The following is a 23,888-nucleotide window of genomic DNA, read 5'->3' as shown; positions in this document are numbered from 1 at the left end:
CTATGTGCAGGATGGGATTATGATTTCAATAGCTCTCTGGGTGTCCAAAACCTCTACTCTCCCACTTGACAGGTTTATCCTGCTTGCACCATAATTTACCTTCTCCCAAAGTGCAAAGGGGAGTAAGGGGCTAAAGGGAAAGCTTCCTTCAAGCCTGTGTTTTTAGGAAGACAGGAAAAAAGTCTATTGAAGCAGTAGAAATAGAATCTTGTGGCAAAAACTAACACTTTCTCCTCTTTCTCACTTCATTACACCTCCTATTCATCAGTGCTCTAACTCAATCTGTGGTGCTAAAGCACTTAGAGTAAAACTGAAGAGTTCCTCATGGCTTAAGCTCAGTAATGCATGAAGTAAGCAGTTCTGGCCTATCCTGTGTTGTCTCAGTTTTTGATCAATTTTATGTATTATATAATGCAAACTATGCATGTATATTACAAACGTAGGTCTGAGGTCTGGATTGTGTGTGTTAAAGGAATGTCAGGGTTTTCATATGAATTTCTATGTTCTGCATTTTTATTGTACAATAATTTAACACAGTAAAAGTAGATCTCTTTGTGCTTTAACATTCAGAAATACAAAGATTTGAAGACATTCTTGTGTACAGATGTTGAAGCAACAGCTTTGTGGCATATTTTGAGCAAACATATTCTGAATTTTTAGCATGTACAGGAATGTGTTTAAAAATCTTGCTCAGGATATTTCACATAAATCAATAGAATATATTGCATTTTATTTAACAAAATGTGGCATATATGAAAATTCTGGTATAATTAGAATATGATTAGCTTTAGTTCTTACTGAGTGATTGTTTGAGTACTTAGCACTTGGTATTACAGAACTGTGCTAGCTGCTATTGCTCACTCATACATACACAGACTGCTACTGAAATGTTAAGAATATTTACACAAAGATATAACATAAGCACACACTGCTGCTAATAAACTAGTCACATATCAGTGTATTTAATTTTCAGAACATTTTTTAACCCATTGTGCATCTCTGAACACCACATGATGTGCCTCTCTATTCTCAGACTTAAATTTACATTTTACTTTAAAAGCATTCACCATTATTTGCTTCAAAAGTCCTTATTTTTCAAAATCTATATTTTATTTTTATTTTCCATGTGTCACCTATATTTCATCTCCTGTGCAGGTCCATGTAATGAGGGAAGTGGCTGCTATGGCACAGGAAAAGCTTGGTGTGTCTTGTGAGGTCATTGACTTGCAGACTATTTTGCCATGGGACATAGAGACTGTATGCAAGGTAAGGCATAGTCTTTCCATACACATAAACTGAATGATAACTGATAACTGTAGAGGTAAAATGCTTCAGTAGAAGTTCTTGTTTTTGTTTTTTTTTCCCCTCTTAGAAACAGATATTCTGTGGTTTGTCCTGATGCTAGTTTCCTTTTTGCTTGCAAATCTAAATAAGAAGATACTTTTGTTCAGGCTACAGTTGTATGCCACACACATTTTGAAAATGTATATACAGTTTCATTAACCATATGCTTGTTTTACTCACACAGCATAAATTACTTTCAGATACCACATTTCCGTCCAATTTCTTTTGTGTGTATAGTCTTAATCATGTCTTGGAGACACCCCTGTATACCTCTTTGCTTTTAAAATGTAAAATATGGGTAGTCTCCCAAATGCTCAATATAATGTTTTATTTCTAAGAAAGCAGTTTAGAAATTCCTGTTGTATTATTATTGATAGTTTTTTCATGATCTTTTGGCGGCAGAACTTAGTAGAAGTTCCGAAATGACAAACACACTGTTAGCTAATGGCTCACTTTCAAAATCTTCACACTGTAGGAGGATAGCACTGAAAGAGCACTCCAGTTTGTATCTATCACATATTAATGTTTTGGCAGTAGAGCTGAAAAATATCTGCTAGTCTGTCATGGGTTGTTTGTTCAAAGCAGTCTTTTCAAATAAACAAAGTAATATTCAAATATCACCCTATTAAACAGACTCCATGAAATTGAATAGCATTTTTATGATAATGTGCTCTTTGGCACTCCCTGGTTTTGTGAAGCTGACGTAATGGGGAGTGGATCTGTCTAAACAACACCTCTCATATTCCCTCTTTTATGTCCCCCATGTAATTGTTGCTGGTGTTTCAAATTATGAAAGAAGAGAACATGAACAGGAGTGGATCTTTGAGTTTTTTTTCTCCCCAGATTAAACCAGACATTATTGCTGTTTTCTCACCATTATTAGCTGGAAGAGAAGTACCTTTTAGTCAAGCAATTAGCTGTGATTGGAAGAATTCATGAGTTGTTTGTTACTGTCCCAGTCCCCCCCTACTTTGTGTCAAAGCACAAACATTTTGCATCCAGATGTGTGTTAAGGTCATAGTAAAAGCAAAACAAATGCGGAAATCTCTTGAAGCTTCCATAAAGTGTCGGCTCCATTGGAAACGGAGGATTTATATTTTTATAGATGTAATGGGATTGGGTGACCAATGAATAAAAAATGCTTTTCAAGTAAACAAAGGCTGAAAAACATGTTTGTTGTGAACTCCATTTTCATGCAAACATCTCTGCATTTAAAGTTATATGTGGAAAGACACCCATGTTTATGGCTTGATATGTGACTTCCAAATACAGCTATAATGAGGAGCTTGCATGGGAAGAGTTTCTCCTCTCTTTCATGAAGAGAACATGCAGGTTCCACTTCTAATGGCTCAGATGTTATTCTTTTGTGCGTAATGTCTATCCACACGCCTATGTTTGAATGATGTGTGCATATTTGTGGAAAGCTCTAGTAATCTACGGTTGTTCTTGAAGCAGAGGTTTGGGCCACCACTAGAGGTCCTTTTGAGAGTTCTGTTTTCTGGCTAAGGTGCCTCAATGTGTGCTAAATGCCACTTACTTATCTGGCTGCTGAATTTGGCACATGTGATATACTTTTTGATGTATGTGCTGCAATGTTTTATTATGATAAATTATGTATTGGTCCTTCGCTAAGCAAATTTTACCTCAAGTTATCTGTTCTCATTTTAGCCTGTCTGCCAGTTTAAAAATACAGAATGCTTGGGTTTGCTAGTGGTTGATGTATTTTACTAAAGATGCTAAGTGTTTGCCTGACAGTTAGAAAATGTTGGTTCATGTCCCTGAATGACGGCACAAGAGCATTCAGCAACCGCGAATGTGGTGTAGTATAATTAGCCTATTGGCCTGTGGCTCAGCTTTTAAAATATTCAGTCAATAAATCTCCACAAAACCTACATCTACCTCTAAATAGTAATTTATTCTTTCTCAGCTGTTTGTGTTTTCCCACTCCACCAAACGCACACTAGTGTTTTCAGTGCAGGAGTGGCCTGTGTGCTGTCAGTGCGGATGAATATTATCTGCACAGAGATGTTTTTCAGACATGAACACATCGATGCAGAACAGCTGTGTAAAGAATGCAAGAGAATGGTTTATGCCATGCTATTTCATTTTATTTGAAGCAGTAAATACTGGGCATTTTCTAATGGTAAAATAAAGGGTCACAATTAGTCCTAAGTTAGAGTAGTCTGGTACGTCAGCTAGCATTTCTCTGCAGCCATTGAACTAAATCTAATGACCTGGCTTGAGTTCATTAACTGTTGCATTACCTTATGAATAATATCCAGATGCTAAGTTGGAATCAATTCCAACTGAATGTAACAGAGTCTCCAGCTCACTATGAGTCAGAGTTTGCTCATACACACTACTCTGTGTCCTCTGCATGTATGGAGACATGGGTCTCGTCTGTGGATCAGCATCCCAGTCATTTAAAACAGGACTGCACTGGAACATGTTGTTTCTGGTTTCCTGTGGCTTTCTCTGGATGATCCACAGGACTGGTAATCAACTCGACCATCTATATATACACGTGCCGCTTGTTGACAAAATTGCAGTAAAACTGAGAGAAGGTGTGTTTTTTTTTTTCTCCTCCCCTTTTTCTTTTCTTCTCCCTCTCTTTCCCTCTGGTGTCTGGAACTGTTCAGTAAATGTAATAGTCATTCATTTAAGGGATAAACAAAATGGCCAGTTTATCCTTGCCAGCCCAGAGGCCTCAATGATATAATGTGGAAATATATCTTTGCTTTCTTTCTTTCTTTTTCCTATGTTGTTTATATCTATATCCTTCATATTGCTTATTAATGCTCATTGCTAAAACATCATGATATTTATTACCTTGGAAAAAATTTGTGAAAAAACCGGATGACCTACCTTTTAAATTCAAGTCAGTACCTATGATTTTTGCAAGAAGTATGTTGTTGCTACAGGGAAATAAATATAATATATAATTTCAGTTATGATCAGTGATCTTTCAGAACTTCATCTTTAAAGTCAGCTGGTTAAGTTTGTGGTCAAATATAACCTATTACAAAGAATTTAGGCCAAAATGAGTTTGGCCGCTGCAATAAAACATTGAATAGCAATGGAAAGTTGGAGTGAAAGGATAGAGTTAAATGCTTAATACATTAGCTGGTACTAGCCTCCAGCTCATATTGTGTGACCTGCTTTTTAATGGCATATCTAGCTATAACCCAATGAACACACAATTTTGCCTACAGACATCAAACTCATTTTGGCATTCAGTAGTATTTTCCTCACAAATACTTCCAAACTCTCCTATATAAAAAAAAAAAACCCCAGTTTTCTCCTTAGCCATTAGTCACTGTGCATTAGCTAGATAAAGACAGAGAAATCAGGCAGCACCTGTGTAATATACTGTGTATTTTTTAGGCAGATAGAACACAAACTTTTCTGCATCCAGGTATTTCTTAATTAGCTAGACACCTAGAGCTCCTCACACAATGTCACCAGTATGCAACATTGAAGGCTAGCAGATGCTTATTTCAAAATGTGAAGCCAGCCACCCCTTCTTGAAAGCTGAAAACTTGAATGTGGAGTTGTTTTCCATTTCATGGTCCTTACTCAACTTGATTCAGATTGTTTTGCTTTTTGATTAGGCAAATATAGTACCTGGTCCATGGAACTGGTTACCTTTTATTTTTTTTTTTATTTTTTTTTTTTTTAGTCCCTGATTGTACCTGGTTCGAAGTGAGCTGTGTAGGTACTAAACCTGTTGTGTAAACCTTGCAATGTGCTGACTGGCCAGAGGGACTTGTTTAAATGAGGAAATGCAGACATTCAGCACAAACTAGCTGCTTGTAAAATCTTCAAGCTGCAGTAGTGATCACATTTGTTTTTATCTGACTCACAATGGCAGCTTGTAAAATTACGCTGTGGGAGGTTCAAATGCTTCTTTTGTTGGTGGCCAATTAAAAAAAGCTAAATTTTTTTTATGGATTTTTGAGAACTGGGGCCCGGAGCCATGTTCAATATAAAAAAGGTGGGGAGGGGAAAAATGCTAATACAAAACAAGAAAATGGAGCTTAACGTTACTGCTGCTAATGTGGTTTTCAAAGCCGGCGGTTCCTGTTAGAGGAATCGCCGGCTATAGTTTGTGGGGGGAGCTGTGATATTGGAAAAGTGCGCTGAGCCGTGCTGAGTTGAGCCGAGCTGATGCAATGCTGTGGAAAAGTGCTTTTGGACTCCCAGCCTTTTAATGGGGCATTAATCAGATGATGGGCCAATGCTTAAATTCCTGTTCCATTCTGGAGCCCCTGTCTATGCCTTTTCCACTTTTACATATTTATATTGTTGGCCCATTTTCAACACTGATGGATGAACCAAGCTAAATGTCATTTTTCTAACATGCTGACAGACTGATATCATCTGATTTTTTATATATGTGAGCATAACCCATTTTGCATTTTATATAATTTTTATAATTTTTTAATTTTTACCAAGTTGCATAGTTTGTGGAATAAGGTGCATATAGAATAGTTAAATTAGTAACAATCTCTATCTTAATACCGTTTTGTTTCATAGAGATTCTATAGGGATTTTGGGTAACTGCAAAATCTAAAACCCCATTTTCTTTTTCAAAAGTTACCATGTAGTGAGGGAATCTTTTAGATGCTTTAGCCACATGATTTTTCTTACCCTGATACTGACATACGTATTTAATTAAAGATCCCCGATGGGACTATTTTGGTGGTGCTCTGGTTTTTAGACAGCTGTGTAATGACTCTAAACCTTGAGTCACTCACTGGAACCCACTCCAGTCTCTCATCTGAATATGTGACTAAGCCCCAAGTTTTTCGTTTGTGTATGGTTATAGGTACACTAACTGAAGGGTTGTGTATTGTATTGGGTACATTTTCTTTTTAACTGTGTTTCCAAGCCTGATTGTAGTAAAGGGTAAACTGCAGTGCATTATTGAGCTGTCTGTCCATTCCTTTTGACTGGGGATGGCACTTCCCGTACAGTGTGAAAGCCAGCAAGCAGTAAGACTTGGAAGTGCTTAGCTTCTGCTACAATAGGAGTTTTGTTTCCATCTTGGTGCTAAACCCTGTATTTTTAAGGCTATTTTGACTGTTCCATATTCTCTAAGTCACAACAGTAAAGTGACCTTTCCAAAGCAAATGTTCCAGCTCGGCCTGGTTAACGTGATCAAGATGTGCATGGAGCTCAGGGGCTGACTGCCCTTGCATTCCCCCAGTTAAATGCATGGTAAAATGGTACAGTAGACAGTATTTATACAGTGTTACTGAAATGCCGCAGAGACATGCTGTAATATGTGGAATTGACTTGGTCTGTCTTCACTCTTCTGCTCATTGATGGTCTACACACCCTTGTTTGTGTTACATTTGATAGTTTTTATTTTTTCATTAAGTAACCAACTGATAACATTACAGATACACAGATGTGGAGCATATGAATTGGAAGGGTCACTCAGGGTGTGGTAGAAACATTTGAGTTGTTTTAATCAAACAGCTATTCCTGTCTGCCTATTGTAAACACATGTAGTTCCTGCCCTCTGATTTCTCCAGTCATATGGTGTCCCCAGCTGACCCTTGGAGGAGTGTATGAATGATTCACTTCTACTTTTGCCTGCTTTGGTGTGACAGATGAGGCCCTTTTTGGCATGATAATTGTCATGATATGGAAGGACATCTGATTTTTTTTTTTTTCACCTTTCAATCTCACTTTTTTTCTCAACAGTTATATAAAAGTCATTTCTTGGGTCTAAACTTCTAATTCTGAGAAAGTATCCCAAAATGAGAAACATGGGTGGGGTGTTTGTTGATTTAGTTAATTGGTTGTCCTAAAACCAGCTTTCAGTTTTCTAGAACCTCTTTCTGTCTTAATAGAAAATGTTTGGAAGAAGAAATGAACACTCTAGGTAGATTTCCATTCAAAACATTTGCATATGTTATGTGTAATAAAGAAAAATCAGCAAAAAAATGCAAAATGAGTTGTTTCCATTCAGTGCACTTTTGCGAGTGAACTTAAGATGATGTAGGCGCCCATGATCAGGGATGGCATCTAAACGAGAGGAGGTGGAGAAATCCGTGTGGGTCATTTATATTAAAAACACACTTTCAAAAAGCTTGATTTAATATATATATATATATATATATTGTTGGCTGTCTGGTCATAAAATAAGAACCTCGGGTGCTTGTGTGAGAACAGAGTGGTAATATGCAGAGAAGAGGAAGCAGAGTCGGCGGGGAGTCCATTAAAATCCTGTGCTTGCGGGATCAGTTGCATGCCCAGTATGTATAAACCAGTTGAAGCATCATCATAAATTCGAAAAACCCTTTTCCATCCAATTTGCACTTTAGCTATATTCTAACGTTTCCACCTCGGCCAAGAGTATAACTCTTTTTGCAATATTTGCGTGTTTTGGTATTTTTTCGAATTCTGGCCTTTTTCTGTTCAGGTTTTTTCATGCACATTTTCAAACTTTCAAAAACTCAGTTGATGGAAAACCGCCTTCTGCTTGGCTGCAATAAATATGCAGGAGTGCATTCGCCTCAAGCCTTTGGGCATATAAAAAATTAGTGACAGATGCCTGATGATTTTATTTATTTTATTTTATCTCTTACCTCTTAACTGCATTGTCATCTTTTTTGACAAGGAGGTTTTGTATTGATGCTATACTGTTGCCTTTTTTTTTTTTTTTTTTTAATTCACAAAGAAACAACACATCTTTTAAGAACTCAGTTTGGAACATGCTCTGATGTGCATATCTAATAATGGTAAAGTGAGGTGTGTGTGGAGTTCTGTGGCCCTGTGATTCTAGGAATCAAGACAGCTGACTACGTGCCAGACTCACCTAGCCTGCCTCCCTCCATTTGCACAAAGCTCACCTTATCAAGTTGTCCGCCTCATTTACTAAGTGCTTCTGCACTATGATGCACATCTTATTGAAAGAACCCATAGTTCAGACCTGTTTATTTGTCAGGAAGCCAGGTGGAAGTAATATGAAACAGAATTAAAAGACAGGGTTGTGCTTTAATGATAGGCCTGAAGTTCTTTTGCATGGGGGAGTATGTAAAGACCCATATTAAATACAAGTTCTCCTTCACTTGGACAGTGACAATTCTCCTAAACCGTCTGTTATATAGTATTAAAGGAAGTGTACTACTGTCTGTTCCACTTGAAATTAATCCTTAAGGCTGAAAAGAATCTGAATTAAAGGTGTCTTAAATGTTGTTACTATTAGATGTGTATATTAATATATAAAATTTCCCTATTATGTATCTGAAAAATGCCACACATTTCACCAGCCTCTGCTTTATTGGGGTCAGTGTGTTTGCATACATAAACGAGAGTCTATCAGCAAGTCCAGATGTGATTATGATGGAAGAGTAAATACAAAACCACAAAGCCATGCAAATGAAAGTTCCAAAGGCAGATTCTTCTTTAAGTGCTCCTTGGTGCTGTTTGGTTCTTATCAGCCTTCAAAATGCAGCACATTAAACAAAATATCAAATGTCAAAAGCCCCTCTACAGGAAAAGAAGAATATAATTTGTATATTAAACATTTGTTACAAACCTAAATAAAGTATTGTAGCATAAAACTGTACTAATTACATTATGCAGTGTGTTTTACACGTGATGGGTCACCAATATGTGTGTAATGTCTTAATTAGATCTTTGCCTTGTGATGTTTACTAGAGCACAGTCCCAATTAAAATACATTCACATTGATTTGTGAAATCATTGTAAAACATTTCTATGTACTTTTTTCAGTTAATAAATAAATGCTCAGAATGAACATCACACATTCTTGTTATCATATTATATAAGAAAACAAACTTTTCTGGACACTAAAGTAATGTACACTGTGGGGCATGGTGCACACGTGGGACATTTTCAGAGTAGTAAATCAAGTTTCCTACATCAAAAACCAGTGGTCTCCACGGAAAGGTTCTTAGTCTGGAACATCAGATGACATAGGAAAATGAATTTGTGGCTATAACTGGCTTCAACCAGTTATGAATAACTGGCTTCAACCTCTCAAATGATAAAGTTTGTGTGATATTCATGGTTCAGTTCGTTCAAGCTACATTAATAGTAGTTTAATGGCTAGATTAAAGATGGCAATATACTACAACCACAATTTTTGTGAACTTTTGAACTCTTAAATTCATATTTCATCATTTCATTGAATACTTTTTTTCATCTTGTATAATTTTAAAATTTTATTAATAACATAATTACTGAAAAAAAATTGACCTCACATCATGACTGAGGCTGAAGCCTTCTATAAAACATTTTGCATGGAATGAGCCTGAGCTCCCGGGTTTGGATGTGATTATGCCAGCGTAGGCTCAGTCTTCCTTGTCTCTGACTCAGATTTGAGAAATGGGCCATGTTTCTCAGTTAATTTGTGTTCTGTTGCAAACACAATGTGGTCTGACTTCAGTCTCCAGGTCTTTGGAAGGCCACATGGAAAAGCGCCTCATTGCTTCTACCAGCACTGAACACACTCTATGAATTAAACACTTAAGTACTTTGAGAGGCAGCTTGACTGAGAAAAGGTACATATGTGTTGAATGGCTGGTTCAAGATCTTAAAATAAATGGAGCATAAATGAAGAACATTGCTTTTTGTGAGCAGAACTAAAAAGGCCCCTGTTGAATTTTGGACATTAGACAATTGTCAGTTGTGTCATTATTTGTTAGTGGTGATGCACTCCATTAGAGCTAAATGCCTACATAATCCCTCCCTTGCACTCCCTCACAGTCAGGAGTTGCACAATAATTTGCTAATTCTCAAATAAGTGTATTTAGGGTGTGGATAGTATTGTTTTGGCTTAGTGTAGGGTCAGTCTATAAAAATATTGAGTGAATTTTCTTCCCAAAGCCACTGCTGGAACAAGTTCTAAACAAGTTTTTAAACTAAACCAACTCGTATTTATTTATGTTTGTAAAAGTTTCAGTTATAGGATGATTGCAGAGCTGTAGCAAACAAATTTGTACCAAAATTATATGGAAAACAATTTATGCTTTAAGAACTGATTAAACCCACAGGTTTAAAAACAAAACAAAAAAAGCCAAATGATTCCCAACATTGCTGCTTAAAATCATGAGACCACCAGATGTATATACATAGAAATAATGCCTACCTGTTTAAAATGTAAAGTTTTTTTAAACGCACTGCCACAATGAAAGACAAAAACTACATAAGTTTACCAACATGGCCATTAGAGGAACACACTAAAACCTAAGGTTAACAGGGTCCATCAATGTTAATCAAAGCCTGCAAAAGCGTGGAGTTTGTCTGGACAGGAGTAGGTCACATCAAAGGGGAGAAAGCCCTTCATTTCCCTCTCAGGTCATGCCAGGCCATCATATAGACTTCAAAGAAGTTTCCTACATCTGCTCTCGTGCATTTACAGTGAGGGGAAACAAGACACACTTTCTAATGCTTTTTGATTAATCTACTTACTAGTATATTCTAAATGTTTTTTTTAAACAGTTATTTATAAAAAGTACTCTGAGAGTATATAAACTGAAATGGTACTGCAGTGCTGACAGATCCCAAAAAACAATATGCTAAACAGTCCACCATCTAAGACTCAAAACATCCATCCCATAAATTGTAAACAGAATAGCTTCTACCCTGTGCCTGCTGGAAATTCAAATTTGTGGATGTTAAATATAGAACAGTGGTAGAGGGTGGGGGCTTGGGGGTTCCTTTTGATACAGTGTGGTTCGTCCCATACTCACTGATCAGTTAACCATAAAAAATATATATGGTTAAATTTGTTTTCATTGCTTATGTTTTACTTTTCTTTATAATGATTTAGATTTAATAGGTCTTTTGTTTTCAGTCCCAAAAGAGGTTGTGGGTTTTTATTATTATTTTTTATTTATTTGTTTGTTTTTTGTGTGTTTTGTGTTTGTGATTGGTTTGCTGTTGCTGATTAAAATAAGTTTAGTAGGAAAAAAACTTGAATATTTTTATTCCATTTCATGCCAAATGCTTATGACCACCAGTCCTACTTCAGACTTAATAACAATCAATCATGCATATTACCTCATTTTAATTTATATGAATAATGTGTGTAAATATTCAAGCAAATCATTTGTTTTATATGGAGCCATCAATATATAATTGATGATGAATGGAATTACAGTTAATTCTTGATTGTACTTATTGTAATGTTATAAAACATTGATCAGAGGAGGATGAGTCCCCAATTGTGATTCCAGGTTCCTCCCATAGTTTCTTCCTCCAGCTTCTAGGGAGATTTTATTTGCCACTGTCACCTTTGGCTTGCACCCATGGGTTAATAATATTGTTTTTATTTGCGTTCTGTTTGTACAGACATAGAATTTCAGTAACGCGGCCTTGTACACCATCAGGTTGTAAAATGTTTGATGCAAATAAATGAGTTGAAATATGACTCCTCTTTTTAACAGAAAAACACAAATATATAATCGTTTTAAAACTGTAGTTTAATGAAAGTTTTGCAGCTGGTGTGTTTGAGGAACATTTGATGTCTTGGCCAAGATCATCATCTCATTAGTCTACATATCAGTTGATTATTTCAAACCAAAGCAAACAAATGCGCGCACACAAAAAAAAACTGGCTTCAACTTCAGATGTTCCAGGATTTTTCTATTATTGTAATTTCCAGCCAGCCCATGTTAGCTAGCCAATCTGTTGCCCATTCCACAGTGTGAAGTGTTGAAATACTGATTAGGCATAAGAAATCAGATTTTCTGCTCTGATTACAATAGAAAATCTCATTAAATTATGTAAATGGTCTAGCACTCTGTTGCATTAGTTCTGTTTATTGAGAGAGAAGTAGATTAATCACAAGTCCGTTGTTACATGTTCAAAAATTACAGTCACTATGTGTTCACTTAGAGTCACTATGTCTGATTAGGGATCTGAGTCATTTAAGATGGCCTGGTAATGATTAGCAGCCACACTTCCCTTAGAGAGTAGCTGTTGTTTAGGTGCAGGCCACAAGTGCTGCTAATCACAAACCTAAAGTGTTTATCTACAGACTGAGAGGCACAACTGTAATATATTTGGAGTGATACTTCTGATTGTTTCCAGAGAAAATGGCAGTAGACAAAAGCCTGGTGGCCTGGGTTTCGTCCTGCATGTTTTATTTCTGAAGCTGATGTGTGTTATTACTTTATTAATACACATCTGTCTGGTTTGGCTAGCTGAGGTGGGGAAGGGGGAGCTAACAGTGCATGCCTGTTGGTCAGAATGTAATAATTCTGTCATGTGTTGTATTGTGGTGTTGTTTTGGTGGTTATATCAGTGGAAAATTACTCATGGTTGTTTTTCAGTGGCTAATCCAGGAGTCGGCTCCTTGCGCATGCTGAAATATGGAGTAATTTGACACTCACACCAAAAACCTACTGCACTTTTTTAAATGTGGTCCACACACATAATCTCAGTATTCCTACTAAAGACCTGCTTAGTGGGCCCTAAGAGCCCTGTGGCTTTTCTAAAGGTTCCTTTGGGACGCTTGGTGTAAGTGAATGAGCAGGCGGTGGACTTTTCCACATGAAAACAAATCACAGTCCACAGAAGTTTGCACATGAGCCACATGGATTTACACCATGCACGTTACCTACGAGCCATATCTGTCAGGAATTCTGACAGGTAGTACACAAACATCTCATGGCTCACTGCTTGTTTCAAGCATCTGTTCAGTCTTCCTTTACTGGTCTTGTCATTTTTCTCCTGGTTTCATTTCTTTTGCCTATTCTCTTTTTCTGTCGTTCTTTCCTGCATTTGCTTCCAATAAGTTTGCATGCTCTGTGCTTTCTCTTGCATTTTTTTTCCCGCCTTCCCCCATTCCTTTTGTCAGATCTGCTTTTCCATTCACATTCCCGCAGGTTTAGCCAGCTCTTGCATTCCACTGTTCAGCACTCGTGAGATTTCTAAAATTCCTCTCAGTGTCACCGGTTGGAAGTGAGTACACTATCCACCCAGATTGATAAAAATGAGAAAATGGACAAGTGAATTCTTATTTTCAGATCTTTTCTTTACTTCATTGTTCGATTGAAGGCCTTGCTGACTTCTCTGCCTACTTTCACCACAAACTGTTACGAGATCCAGCAAAAGCAGGAGATTGTGAATCAATGTCACCATAAATTGATGTCCTCATATTATGTAAGGTTTTATGCACGAGTGTGTTTGTGCATGCCTGTAAGAGTTAGAGACCGGCAAAGCCTCCATGCTCAGCGAGGGCTGCTTGCCACTCAACATCAGACCCCATTATATTTGGCTATTGAGTAGATGAGCTGCTTGTTTTGCTGTTTTCCTCTCAGTGGTTGTAGTTTTTGGACAGTGCTTTGGACAGATTGAGATCATTGAGGTCACTGTTGAGGTAGATAGCAGGGTCCAGCTGGAAAGCCAGGGGCTTCTTATTTGCATGGATGCTCTTGTGATCCAGGAGGGCTTTGCTGCCAGCTCAAGGCCAGATTCCATTATACATGTGGGGGGGTGTTGTTTTTGTCTCATGGATGGGGGCAGCACACATTGTAGAGTGGCTCCATTTAGCCGTGGTGAATGGAGTGAGGCCTGTGTTGGCCCTTGCTCTAGTGTAATCATGGGCTGACTGAACTGCACTCCAGGTCATGCATCAGAACCCAGAGCTAAAATGGTCTTTCATAGCCATGATCCAAACCCTTTGGAGGTAGCAACTGTGGAGCTTTGTTGAAGGCAAGCCATGGTCCGTTCAGTCTAAAGACCCAGAATTCATTTTCAATACTTTGCTTTGTGCTGTAAGACTGAGGAACAAAACTAAATTCTGTCTTTCACTGATGTATCCAGAGACATGTAAACCACTTGCTCAAACACCACATACAATTGGAGCAATCTGAATAGTAACTCAGGCACTACAATCTTTGGAAAGACAGATGACAAATAAAAAGAGAAAATATTTTTTTTTGTAATTACATAAGCCATAAAATCATAAGCAATACTGTTTTAAATCAGAAACTAGCTAGTACATTTTATGTGACTTTTTATATACTTTGTCTAGTGTTTAGAGACGTTTGCTGCCCAGATCTACAGGAAAAAAAAACAAACCAGGAAAGCTTCCCAGTGTTCCCACTGTTTCTGTAGTGAATGATGGGGGAAAGTTGATGCCATTTATAGTGTGTGTTTAATGATTCTGTTTCCCTCTCAGGTCTGTGGTTTGAGCTGGTGGGTGGTGATGTACTGTAAGGGCTAAAGGTAGAGTACATAAGGCTTTAACTGCCCTCAATTGACTTTAATGGGAGTTTATGGGATGTTTGGGGTTATTTCTGTCTGAGGTCTCCCCCTGGCATGTAGTCTCCTTAGCGGCCAGTTGTAGCAGTGTGTGTGCGCTATAGAGACTGTGTGCTTTTGATTTATCTGGCCTCTCTTCTCTTCCTCCACCCTCAGCACTAATCGTGCCCTCCCACTTTAAAGACTGTGTAAGACGTCGAGCTGCCCTGGGACTCTATTTGTCATGGAGATCACATGGTGGTATGTGAGTTATGACTGGCGGTGGCCCTCCAATTAAAGGCCTTCAAACCACTCAAAGACAACGCTCTGTGGGCAGATTGACTCCGCACTGGCGGCAGAATATTTCAGTGCTTACTTCCTGTCACGTTAAGATTAACTGCAGTCTGAAGTAAGCTCAGAGATTGAAAAGGGTTGACAGACAATAGGAGTGCCTGTAGTACCTTCAGCTAGGGATGAACAATATATAAAACAGGTAATATCACAACATATTTTCAGTTTATTGAACACATAAATTTATTTAAAAAAATGTTAAAATATAGCCTTGCAGATAATTTGAATTTTTCATTTTGTTCTCTAAATTTCGCATGAAGCAGAGGTCAGTGCTTCAGTTTTGGTTTCATTTACACATGCAGTATACAGTGCATGTCCCTTATGTGATATAAACCCTATCAGCAATAACACATTGTAAGGAGCAGGATAGAAATTGATGGTTACTAATATGTTTTTTTAACCTTTCATTTATTGTCTGTAACCAGTTCATGGTCGGTTTGGTTCCAGTGCCTACCCGGAATCACTTGGCACATGGCAGGAACACACTGTGCATAGTGCTCCAGTGCTGATGCGCCACCGTGCTGCCCCAATGTATATGTGTATAGTGTATAACTGTATTTAATTAACAAAGTGTGCCATTGGTCTAGTAGTGTCAGAAATACCTGCAGTGAGCTAAAGATTGCATAACATGAGTTTATTGCAGTACTGATAAAATTATTTAATTTTCACCTTGTTATTGGCTAACATTAATTAGTATTTATTTATTTATTTTTGGAACTGTTCTGCAACAAGCCATTCAGTAACATAAGATACCCGTTAAATATTTCTTTTTTGTTTTTTTTTGTTTTTTTCATTCTGTGTGTGTGTGTGAGAGAAAATTTGGTGACCGTCCGGCCAAAAGCTTGGCGGCTACCTCCTCTCCTGTCGTGGTGTGGTGGTAAGCGTAGGCAGAGTGAGAGCGACTCTCATTATGTTGGGTGTGTATGGGAATGGCTGTAAACATGACATTCCCCTTCTGCAAGCGGCCTGGCTTAATCATAGCCCTGTGGCACAATAAGCAGTAAAGGGAAGCCACCGTTGCCTCCGGAACTGAACCTAAGCACAGAGTAAACGAAGGGCAGAGAGGACATTAACCCTTCGGGCCACTCATAGACTATACTGCAGCTTTTGCCTGCTCTTTGTCTTGCTCTTTATTAGTGTCATTTTTACCCCACCACAAACACACACACACACACACACTCTCATGCTCACTTTAATATTCAAATCCATTTGTAGCACCAGCTCTCAAATTCTCAGATTTTTGGCGTTGGTTAGTTCACAAGCTTGGCAGGACAGCTTGGATCTCGGCAAAATTTACACACGTATTATACCTCACAGAGAGAGAAGGACTGCTGAATTTGCCTTATTTCATGTGAGTGTGTGTATTTACCTGAAATACTGTAAAAAGATGTGGTGGGGAGACTTTTTGTGGCGTATTTTCTTTGCGTTTTTTGCAATGCTACTACTCCTAGGATTTTCAAGTTACAACCACAAACAATTTCACAGGATCATAGTTACTGATTTCTGAATATGAGTTTCCAAAGTGGAAATTTTTCCTATAGAAATGGTCAATTTTCATGCACAGGATCAGATGGTGATATCTGGGCACACCATGTCCCACCAGGCCAAATTTCGTACCAATCCGAGGTGTGTATTTTTTACAGTTATCGCACGAAATGCACACAGCTCCCTTCCTCTCCTTCAGTCCTGCAGTACTCTTGGTACATGGAGGAGCTTATTGGGCATCCAACCCTTGATCAGTACATTTAGTAGGACATTTAATGTGGACAGAGACATAAGACTAGTGAGTAAGGTACAGTTGATTTTAAGGTGCCAGACTAAGTATAATTGCTATCTTTTAAAGGTGGTCATTTATTTAATGTGGAAGTCTTTTTAAGGTCAGAGTCTAAATAAAATGGTTGTATTTTAAGGTGGAATGATTTTTAATGTGGTGATTTATAGTTATTATGTTTTAAGGTGGACCTTTAAGGTGGTAGTCTAAAATTATATTGGCAGTCCTTTAAAAGTTTTAAGGATTATTTGATGTGATCATTTATTTAAGGAGTATAAATAGATTTTTTTTTATGTGGATTTTTAAAACGTGGCCTTTAAAATTATATTGGTAGTTTATTATGAATTTAAGGTTTATTTGAAGTGTTCATTTATTTAACGTGGAAGGCTAAATAAAATGGATCCTATAATTTAAATCACCATTTTTGTATGTGGTGTTTAAAGTACGGCAGTCTTTTTATGGTTTTAAGGTTTATTTGAAGTGTTCATTTATTTAATTTAATGTGGAAGTCTAAACAAAATAGTAGTTTTTTTAAAGTGGAATTTTCAATATATTGGTATATATCTTTAAGCTGGTGGTATATTAAGGCTAGTATTGGACTGATTTTTCTACAAATTTAACCTTAATGATATTAAGCAGTATATAAGCTAACGTTGCAATCATGTTAGGAGTATGTGACAAGCCAAATTCAAAGTTCATTCATGAACTCCCCCCTCTAGTTTCTTTGCTATTTTTTCTTGTTTTACCTGATTTATTTATTGTATGTTTTGTTACTCTAATTCTGCTTAAGGGTTTTTAGTCCCAGCAAATCCCAGGGTGCATAATTCATTTTTTCATTTTAATTTTGAGGGTGCTGTCACACATTCTGACATTTCAGTTTGGTGTGAACTAAAATAGCATTGGTGCCTCAGATCAGGGTCCAGAACAAACAACCAAAATTTGGTCCATTACTGCCTCAACTGCATTAATTCTGCTATCAGCAAACAAGCACACTATACAGGGTTTAAATACTGTATACTGTATCATTATCAGAAGGGCAGTCAGTATTATAGAAGTGGAGTAGAAGAGCTTTGGGACACAGCATTATTCAACAGTGCATCATGTTCAGCCATTTAACAATTAAACATACAGGATCAAATATATACAGTGTAACAAAACCCAGACCTTGGTTCAGACTTACATGTGTGAAGAGACACATGTCAGACTCATTAGTTAGAGATAAAGTAAAATTATCTGCTGTTGCACTAATTATGTTACTTATGATGTTTGTCCATACTTACGTCTTTAATTGTTAAATATTTAGGAACGTCCTACCAATTGTTGACTTTTTTGATTTTCAGATACTAAAGGAATAGTTTAAAACATCAAAAATTAGGTGCAGGAGGATTGCTGGAATGGGTGGTTGATTGGTTCTCAAGCAATGAAATTACATTTCTGAGCTTTTCCTAGTACCTAAAATTAGAACGTTCACCCTGGCCTGATTATGAAAAACAAACATTTTTTTAGTGCATTTGCACATTCATTTGGGGATTTGGAGCCTTCCAAACCGCAAACTGTAAAATAAATCAGCTTAGTCTGTTTTAGACTCTCTAAATTAGAGGACCTGAGATAAAATGAGCCGTTCTGAATTTGCTTCCCTTATTACATAATAGGAGGAGTCATTAATGTTGTACTGCCCCCTCATCTAAGTATTTCCATTCACAGTGCTAGACCTAAATGGTGAGAAAACAAAGATAGGGTTAAATTGTTTGAAATTGACACAAAGAGAAGAAAAATAAGAACAAAATCAGCAAACATGACAGCATCTGTGTCTCTCTTTTTCTTGCTGCTTTCTCAGGGCTGTGATTAGCCCTGGGCTCATTATCATGTAAAGGAACAGTTGCTAAAACCATATTGAAAAGGACAATTTAGACAGAGTCAGTATGGTGCCATATTGCTTGATCCTTGTGGGATTATGAGATGATTAAGAATGTATGCAGACAAACAGGTGAACTACTATGGGCCAGTCTAAATGGAGATCATCTCTTAAAGGCCACATTCAGGATTTGAATAAAAAAACACTGTTTATAAAATTAGTCTTTTCCTGCCCATTTGCTGCTCTCAAATCTGTTTTCACATAAGATACCTGTCTGCTGTGTTTATGAAGCCCCATGTAAATGGGAGGAAGAGAGGGGCTGGGTTTGATATGCTATGCTTCCTATCTCTCTGCTCACGGCACAGAAACAGCTTAGAGAGTACTCCAAATGTTGACAGTCAAAAGAGTTGAGGATTATTGCTTTATTCCTGCTCCATAGACGGGTAATATTGAATTATTTTTGGTGTTTCTGATTATTTAAGATGGAAATAGCTCCAAATTTGGTAGAACTAACTGCATGAAAATAAAAACACATTGAAAGTGTTTTCTCCTCAAACATACTGTTCTACCTTTAAAAAGTCTGAATGTAAACAAACCAGAAAAAACTGCAATTCTCCACAACCGTAGACACTGGTTTTAACTCTAGGGAAACTCGGGGAAAATATGAATTATCAGTATAAAAGCCTCTTGGTAAAAAATAAGAGTTAGGTTTTGAGGCATAAAGCCATATTAATGTCTAGACGTACATCAGGGCAATATTAAATACAAGAAGAAAATACTTAAATATTTTTTGGTGACAAATCAGTAAAAAAATGTAAATGGATTTCTGTTTAACATGTTACTGCAAGAAAACAAAGAACACATGGTCCTGTAGTAAACATGTAAATCTAGGTTTGCGCAAACCTTTGACGAGCAAAGAATTTGGGCCTTTTCCTTTGAGTGCACCTCTCAGACTGGTACTTGAGACTATTTTGGTCTGCACAGTCAATTTACATCATAAAGCCGAGTCCAAGTCTTCTGGCTTAAGCAAGAGCTCCTCAAGAAATAAAAAATCTTACTAAACCACACCCTGATTCCTCCTTCTCAGAACTCTGACCCTACTAAAGAGCCAAGAGGGTTAAAGAAGTACCCACAATTAGTATGTTTAGAACTCCCTGCTGTTAACTTCCCTTTATAAACACACACAGAGAGAGAGAGAGAGCACGAGCACACAGGAGCAAGAGCAAGTGTCCAAGAAAAACCTCCCTTCTCTATTTATTCATCATACACGGTCCCTTGGGTGAGACAGTCACTGATGTGAGTAAGTTGGACTACACTGGTGTTGAGGAGCCAGAATTAAATAAGCTTTTGGCTGACAGTACTGGCTATTGCCTTTGCCCTTTTTGTAAATGACAGAGAGAGTGTGCAGTGGCAGGCAGAGGACTGAGCGATAGACATGTTGGAAAGTGTCTCGTATGATGGACTGCACATGTTGCTATAAAATCATCAGCTGAAGCCTAGGCCATGATTAGTGTCAGCACATTAGCTCTGAGTCAAATTTAAGTCCTAACAAGGAGGATGTATGTTTCAGACATGTCATTTGATCTCTTGTGACATGTAATTGAAGAGTATAGGCTTGTCTTTTGTCATTGTGGAGATTCATGTATTCCTCTCAGTTATGTTCTATTGTCTGTTTCTGGCAGGACATTTTAAAAATGGCTCCTGTCACAGGTTTTCATAATTTAACAAACGGAGAGATGCATATGACAGTTCTGTTGACATTTAAGTGTCTGATCCTACAGCATATTATAGCTCCCTCTTAAAAACAGACAATTTTCATATTCCTGTACATTCACTTGGGCAGTCAATGATGCAGAAAGGCTGTCAGAATTATTGCATAAATATCTGCTCCTATTTAATCTACCCACCATTAATTTCCACTACCTAGTTGCTACCTTCTACAGCCATTTGTTCATATTTCTGACTTGGTGATTATTCCAGGGAAGCAGTTAGTAAGGAATATATATCTGAGCTCGAGCTCAGTCCTGTCTGTTGTCACTTTGGTCCTACTGAATGCATTTAGAAAGAAAATTCTATTTAGAATTTAATAGCTATTTTCTTTATATTCTAAATAACTTTGACTACACAAAGGTATTTTGTTTCGTGGAGTGGTTTTGCCATGTTAATATAGTTAAACCTTCATGTACATGTTGCCCATAAACAGTACACAATTTTAAAAGTTGTGGCAGAAGGAAAATTAGTTTATTGTGAATGATTTTGTGATTGAACATTGGTGTATTTTATATCGGCCTCCTTTTATAGCTCAGCTTCGTGTTGTGCCAAAAAAACGATAAAATGGCCGTAACGCACAGACACTTGTGGCTTATTGTTTTATTCAGTCATAAAATAGTTTAGGTTTGTACACAAATATTGTTATACAAAAATGTAGCAGTGGTTTATCAAAATTAGTTAGCAACTTAACAAACGGAAAATTTGGGGATGAAATGATTCAGTTACACAGGTGACAGCAAACCATTTGAGTCATGGACACAGCATCCCTGCTGTTGCATTCGAAGAACAGTCTAACTGTGTATTTCATGATTCGTGATATAATTGCTTTTAGCAGCTTTGTATGACACAATGATATTACAGGAAAACAAAACACCTGATTCATATCTGCACCTCCAGATCCTCTCCCCTGAGGGAAATTGAAATACTATGCCACTCTACTGAAATAACAGTCCTGGATTCTTTGCGGCAAGTATCTGAGGAATGTGCTTTGGGCTAAGGTAATCTATCGGTCCCTCACAAATGCAGTCCTAGCTGTCAGTCAGAGTTAATTCTAATAAAATCTGCTCAAACTTCACTTGTGACACTCAGGGGAAGATAATTTATTTTATTCTCCAGGAGCCATGCATAGTTAAACGCTGAGACATTCCACAGGGTTTGGAATGTATTCACCACAGGTGATAAGTTAATTAGCACCTGTGGTGATAATCACAGGTGATCATTTAATTAATTAATTAATTAATTTTTTTATTTATTTTTCAAAATAGTATTATAATTTTGATTAATATCTTAGAAAAGGTTGATTTTTTTTATTTTTTTTACCTCATGCTTGCAAAGAAGATTAAATAGTTTCAAATGCAAATTTACAAAACTGAATTCCAAATCAACTGAAAAACGCTGATATTGAATATCAATTTGGCAATCTCTCTCTCTCTCTCTCTCTCTCTCTCTCCCTCTCTCTCTCTCTCTCTCTCTCTCTAAGTCAGCGTAGCCATGCAGCTGAAATGTGGTGTGTAGAATGAGGCTTGGTGAAAGCAGAACATCTTAATTCAGTATCTTTTAGCTTTAATGGAGCCTTATGCTACTCCATAATATGAGATACCCTGGCTTTTGAACTTGGGAATTAACTATTATACACTTGTACTTTGTAAAACAATACAACATTCCCTCAGATCCATGACGAGGGAAGCCCTGCTGCACTGAAGAATATTACATAGCATTAAAAAATAACACAGAATATTGTATTTTTCAATGAGTTAAAGAGCTCTCTCTCTCTCTCTCTCTCTCTCTCTCTGTCGCTCGTCACTTTCTCTGTCTTGTCAATTTCACTGTCACTGTTTTATTCATTTATGAAAGAACAGTTTGAAATCAGGAGACAGTACAGTGCTCGGTTACGCTCAGACAGTTTCTTGAGCAAAAGGCTAAAAACACAGGCCAAGGCTAGCCCTATACGTCCTGCAGCTTCTCCTTATTAGAGAGGTGCGTATTAGGCTACGATGTAGGGTCCGTGTCGATGTGTTGCTTACTGCATAGGGTTGACAAGAAGTATAAGGCTTGAGAGTCCCTTCAGAAAGAGGACAGAAGTGTATGTATTTCTACTCAACCAAAATAAATAAATAAATAAGTGAATATACTTGAACATATTTTGTTCTATGGAGTGGCTTATGTTGTGTTCCATGTTGCTTAATAACAGCACTCACCGTTAACGGTCTACACTGTGTCACCGAAGAATACTTTACTGTGAATGTTTGTTTACGATTAAATGTTTATGAATTGAACATTTGTGTATTTTAATGTATTTATGTTGACTAGAGTAAGATCTCAGACCGTTTCAAAATTTGTGAATCTCTTGCAGTCAGAGTTTATGTTCTGATTATTCATAACTTTTGTTATGCACAAAATAGTTCATCATGATGTAATTTATCATGAGGACATTGTCATATTACTGGCCAGAATTAATTCATTACTACAACTTTTTTATTATTATTATTTGAATATTTCTTTAAGTTGTGAGTGGGCTTATTTCAGTTTTAGATTTTGTGTTTTTTTTATTATTATTTATTTATTTTTAAAAATGTATTTATTTTTTAATTTTAAACAAATCAAAAAGACTAACAAAGTGAGCGAGAAAGGAGTGGAATCCATGATAACGTAGGTGCAAGGACTGTGTTGGAGAGCTGAAAGAAAGACAGTAAAATATATGTGAGACAGTGGGGCCTTGTGCACTGTGGTATGCTGCGGGTGGAGCCTCTTCCTCCTGCAGTAATGTGAGGCTTCAGTGGAGTCAGATGAGATGCCTGCTGCCCTTGATCACTGTGTTCATCTGACTGTAGTTGCATGCAGGCCTCACTTTACATTCACATCACATCATTATCCTCAGTGGACACAACATGAAGTACCTAACTTCTTATCAAATCCACTCCGGGTGTGTGGCCTACTTTTTAAAATATATTTTCAGTTGTGCGTGTTTGGGTTTTTGTGTGTTAAAACTGATATAACGTGTTTGTAACATGTCTGAAATCCAGACTTTTTATTGGCAGAGTTTTTTTTGTTTATTTTTATTTGCTTATTTTTTATTATCCAGATTAAAGAACAACTCGTAACCGTCTTCCTCTGTCTTCCTGAGAGCAAAGTGTCAGACGCTCTGCTGGCAGGATGACCCTTCCCTCCATAACAGCCTCTGACTAATCCTGTGGTGGCTTTGTCAAAGGCGACCAGCTGCGGCTCCATGTTTATTTTTAACAGGTTGAGAGCAACATGGGGTGTTTTGAGTGAATTTGTAATCTGTATTTAAACACTGAGACATATGGTCATTATAAGGTATTACTGTTGCCCTTTTGTCGAGGTTTAGGTTGTCATAGGAACATACCAGTTAGAGATTGTAGCCTTTTGTGTTTTTATAGGTGATGTTACAGTTCCGCCGATGTTACCTCTTCATGCTATGAAGACTTTTAATGTGACATTTTTAGCTGAAATATGATAAGAATGGTTGGAAAGACAATTTAATTCTGGTTTATTTAAATATATATTTATTTTTTATTTATTTATTTATTTAAAAAAAAAATAAAC

The 23,888-nt window shown here is 37.2% G+C and overlaps 1 protein-coding gene across 2 annotated transcripts in view; it reads left to right on the top strand.

The window, feature by feature from the left end:
* bckdhb (branched chain keto acid dehydrogenase E1 subunit beta) overlaps nucleotides 1–23,888 on the top strand; it is a 58,266-nt gene that overhangs the window by 25,013 nt on the left and 9,365 nt on the right. For both annotated transcript variants that reach the window (XM_066683275.1, XM_066683277.1), the window contains exon 8: nucleotides 1,156–1,266. In XM_066683275.1, the coding sequence (XP_066539372.1) occupies nucleotides 1,156–1,266 (111 nt within the window). The remainder of the gene's footprint in view (nucleotides 1–1,155; nucleotides 1,267–23,888) is intronic.

Source organism: Hoplias malabaricus, chromosome 10 (assembly GCF_029633855.1).
Source record: "Hoplias malabaricus isolate fHopMal1 chromosome 10, fHopMal1.hap1, whole genome shotgun sequence".
Taxonomy (NCBI): Eukaryota; Metazoa; Chordata; class Actinopteri; order Characiformes; family Erythrinidae; genus Hoplias; species Hoplias malabaricus.
The sequence above is the reverse complement of the archived record's forward strand: the minus strand, read 5'-3'. Positions and strand labels throughout refer to the sequence as shown.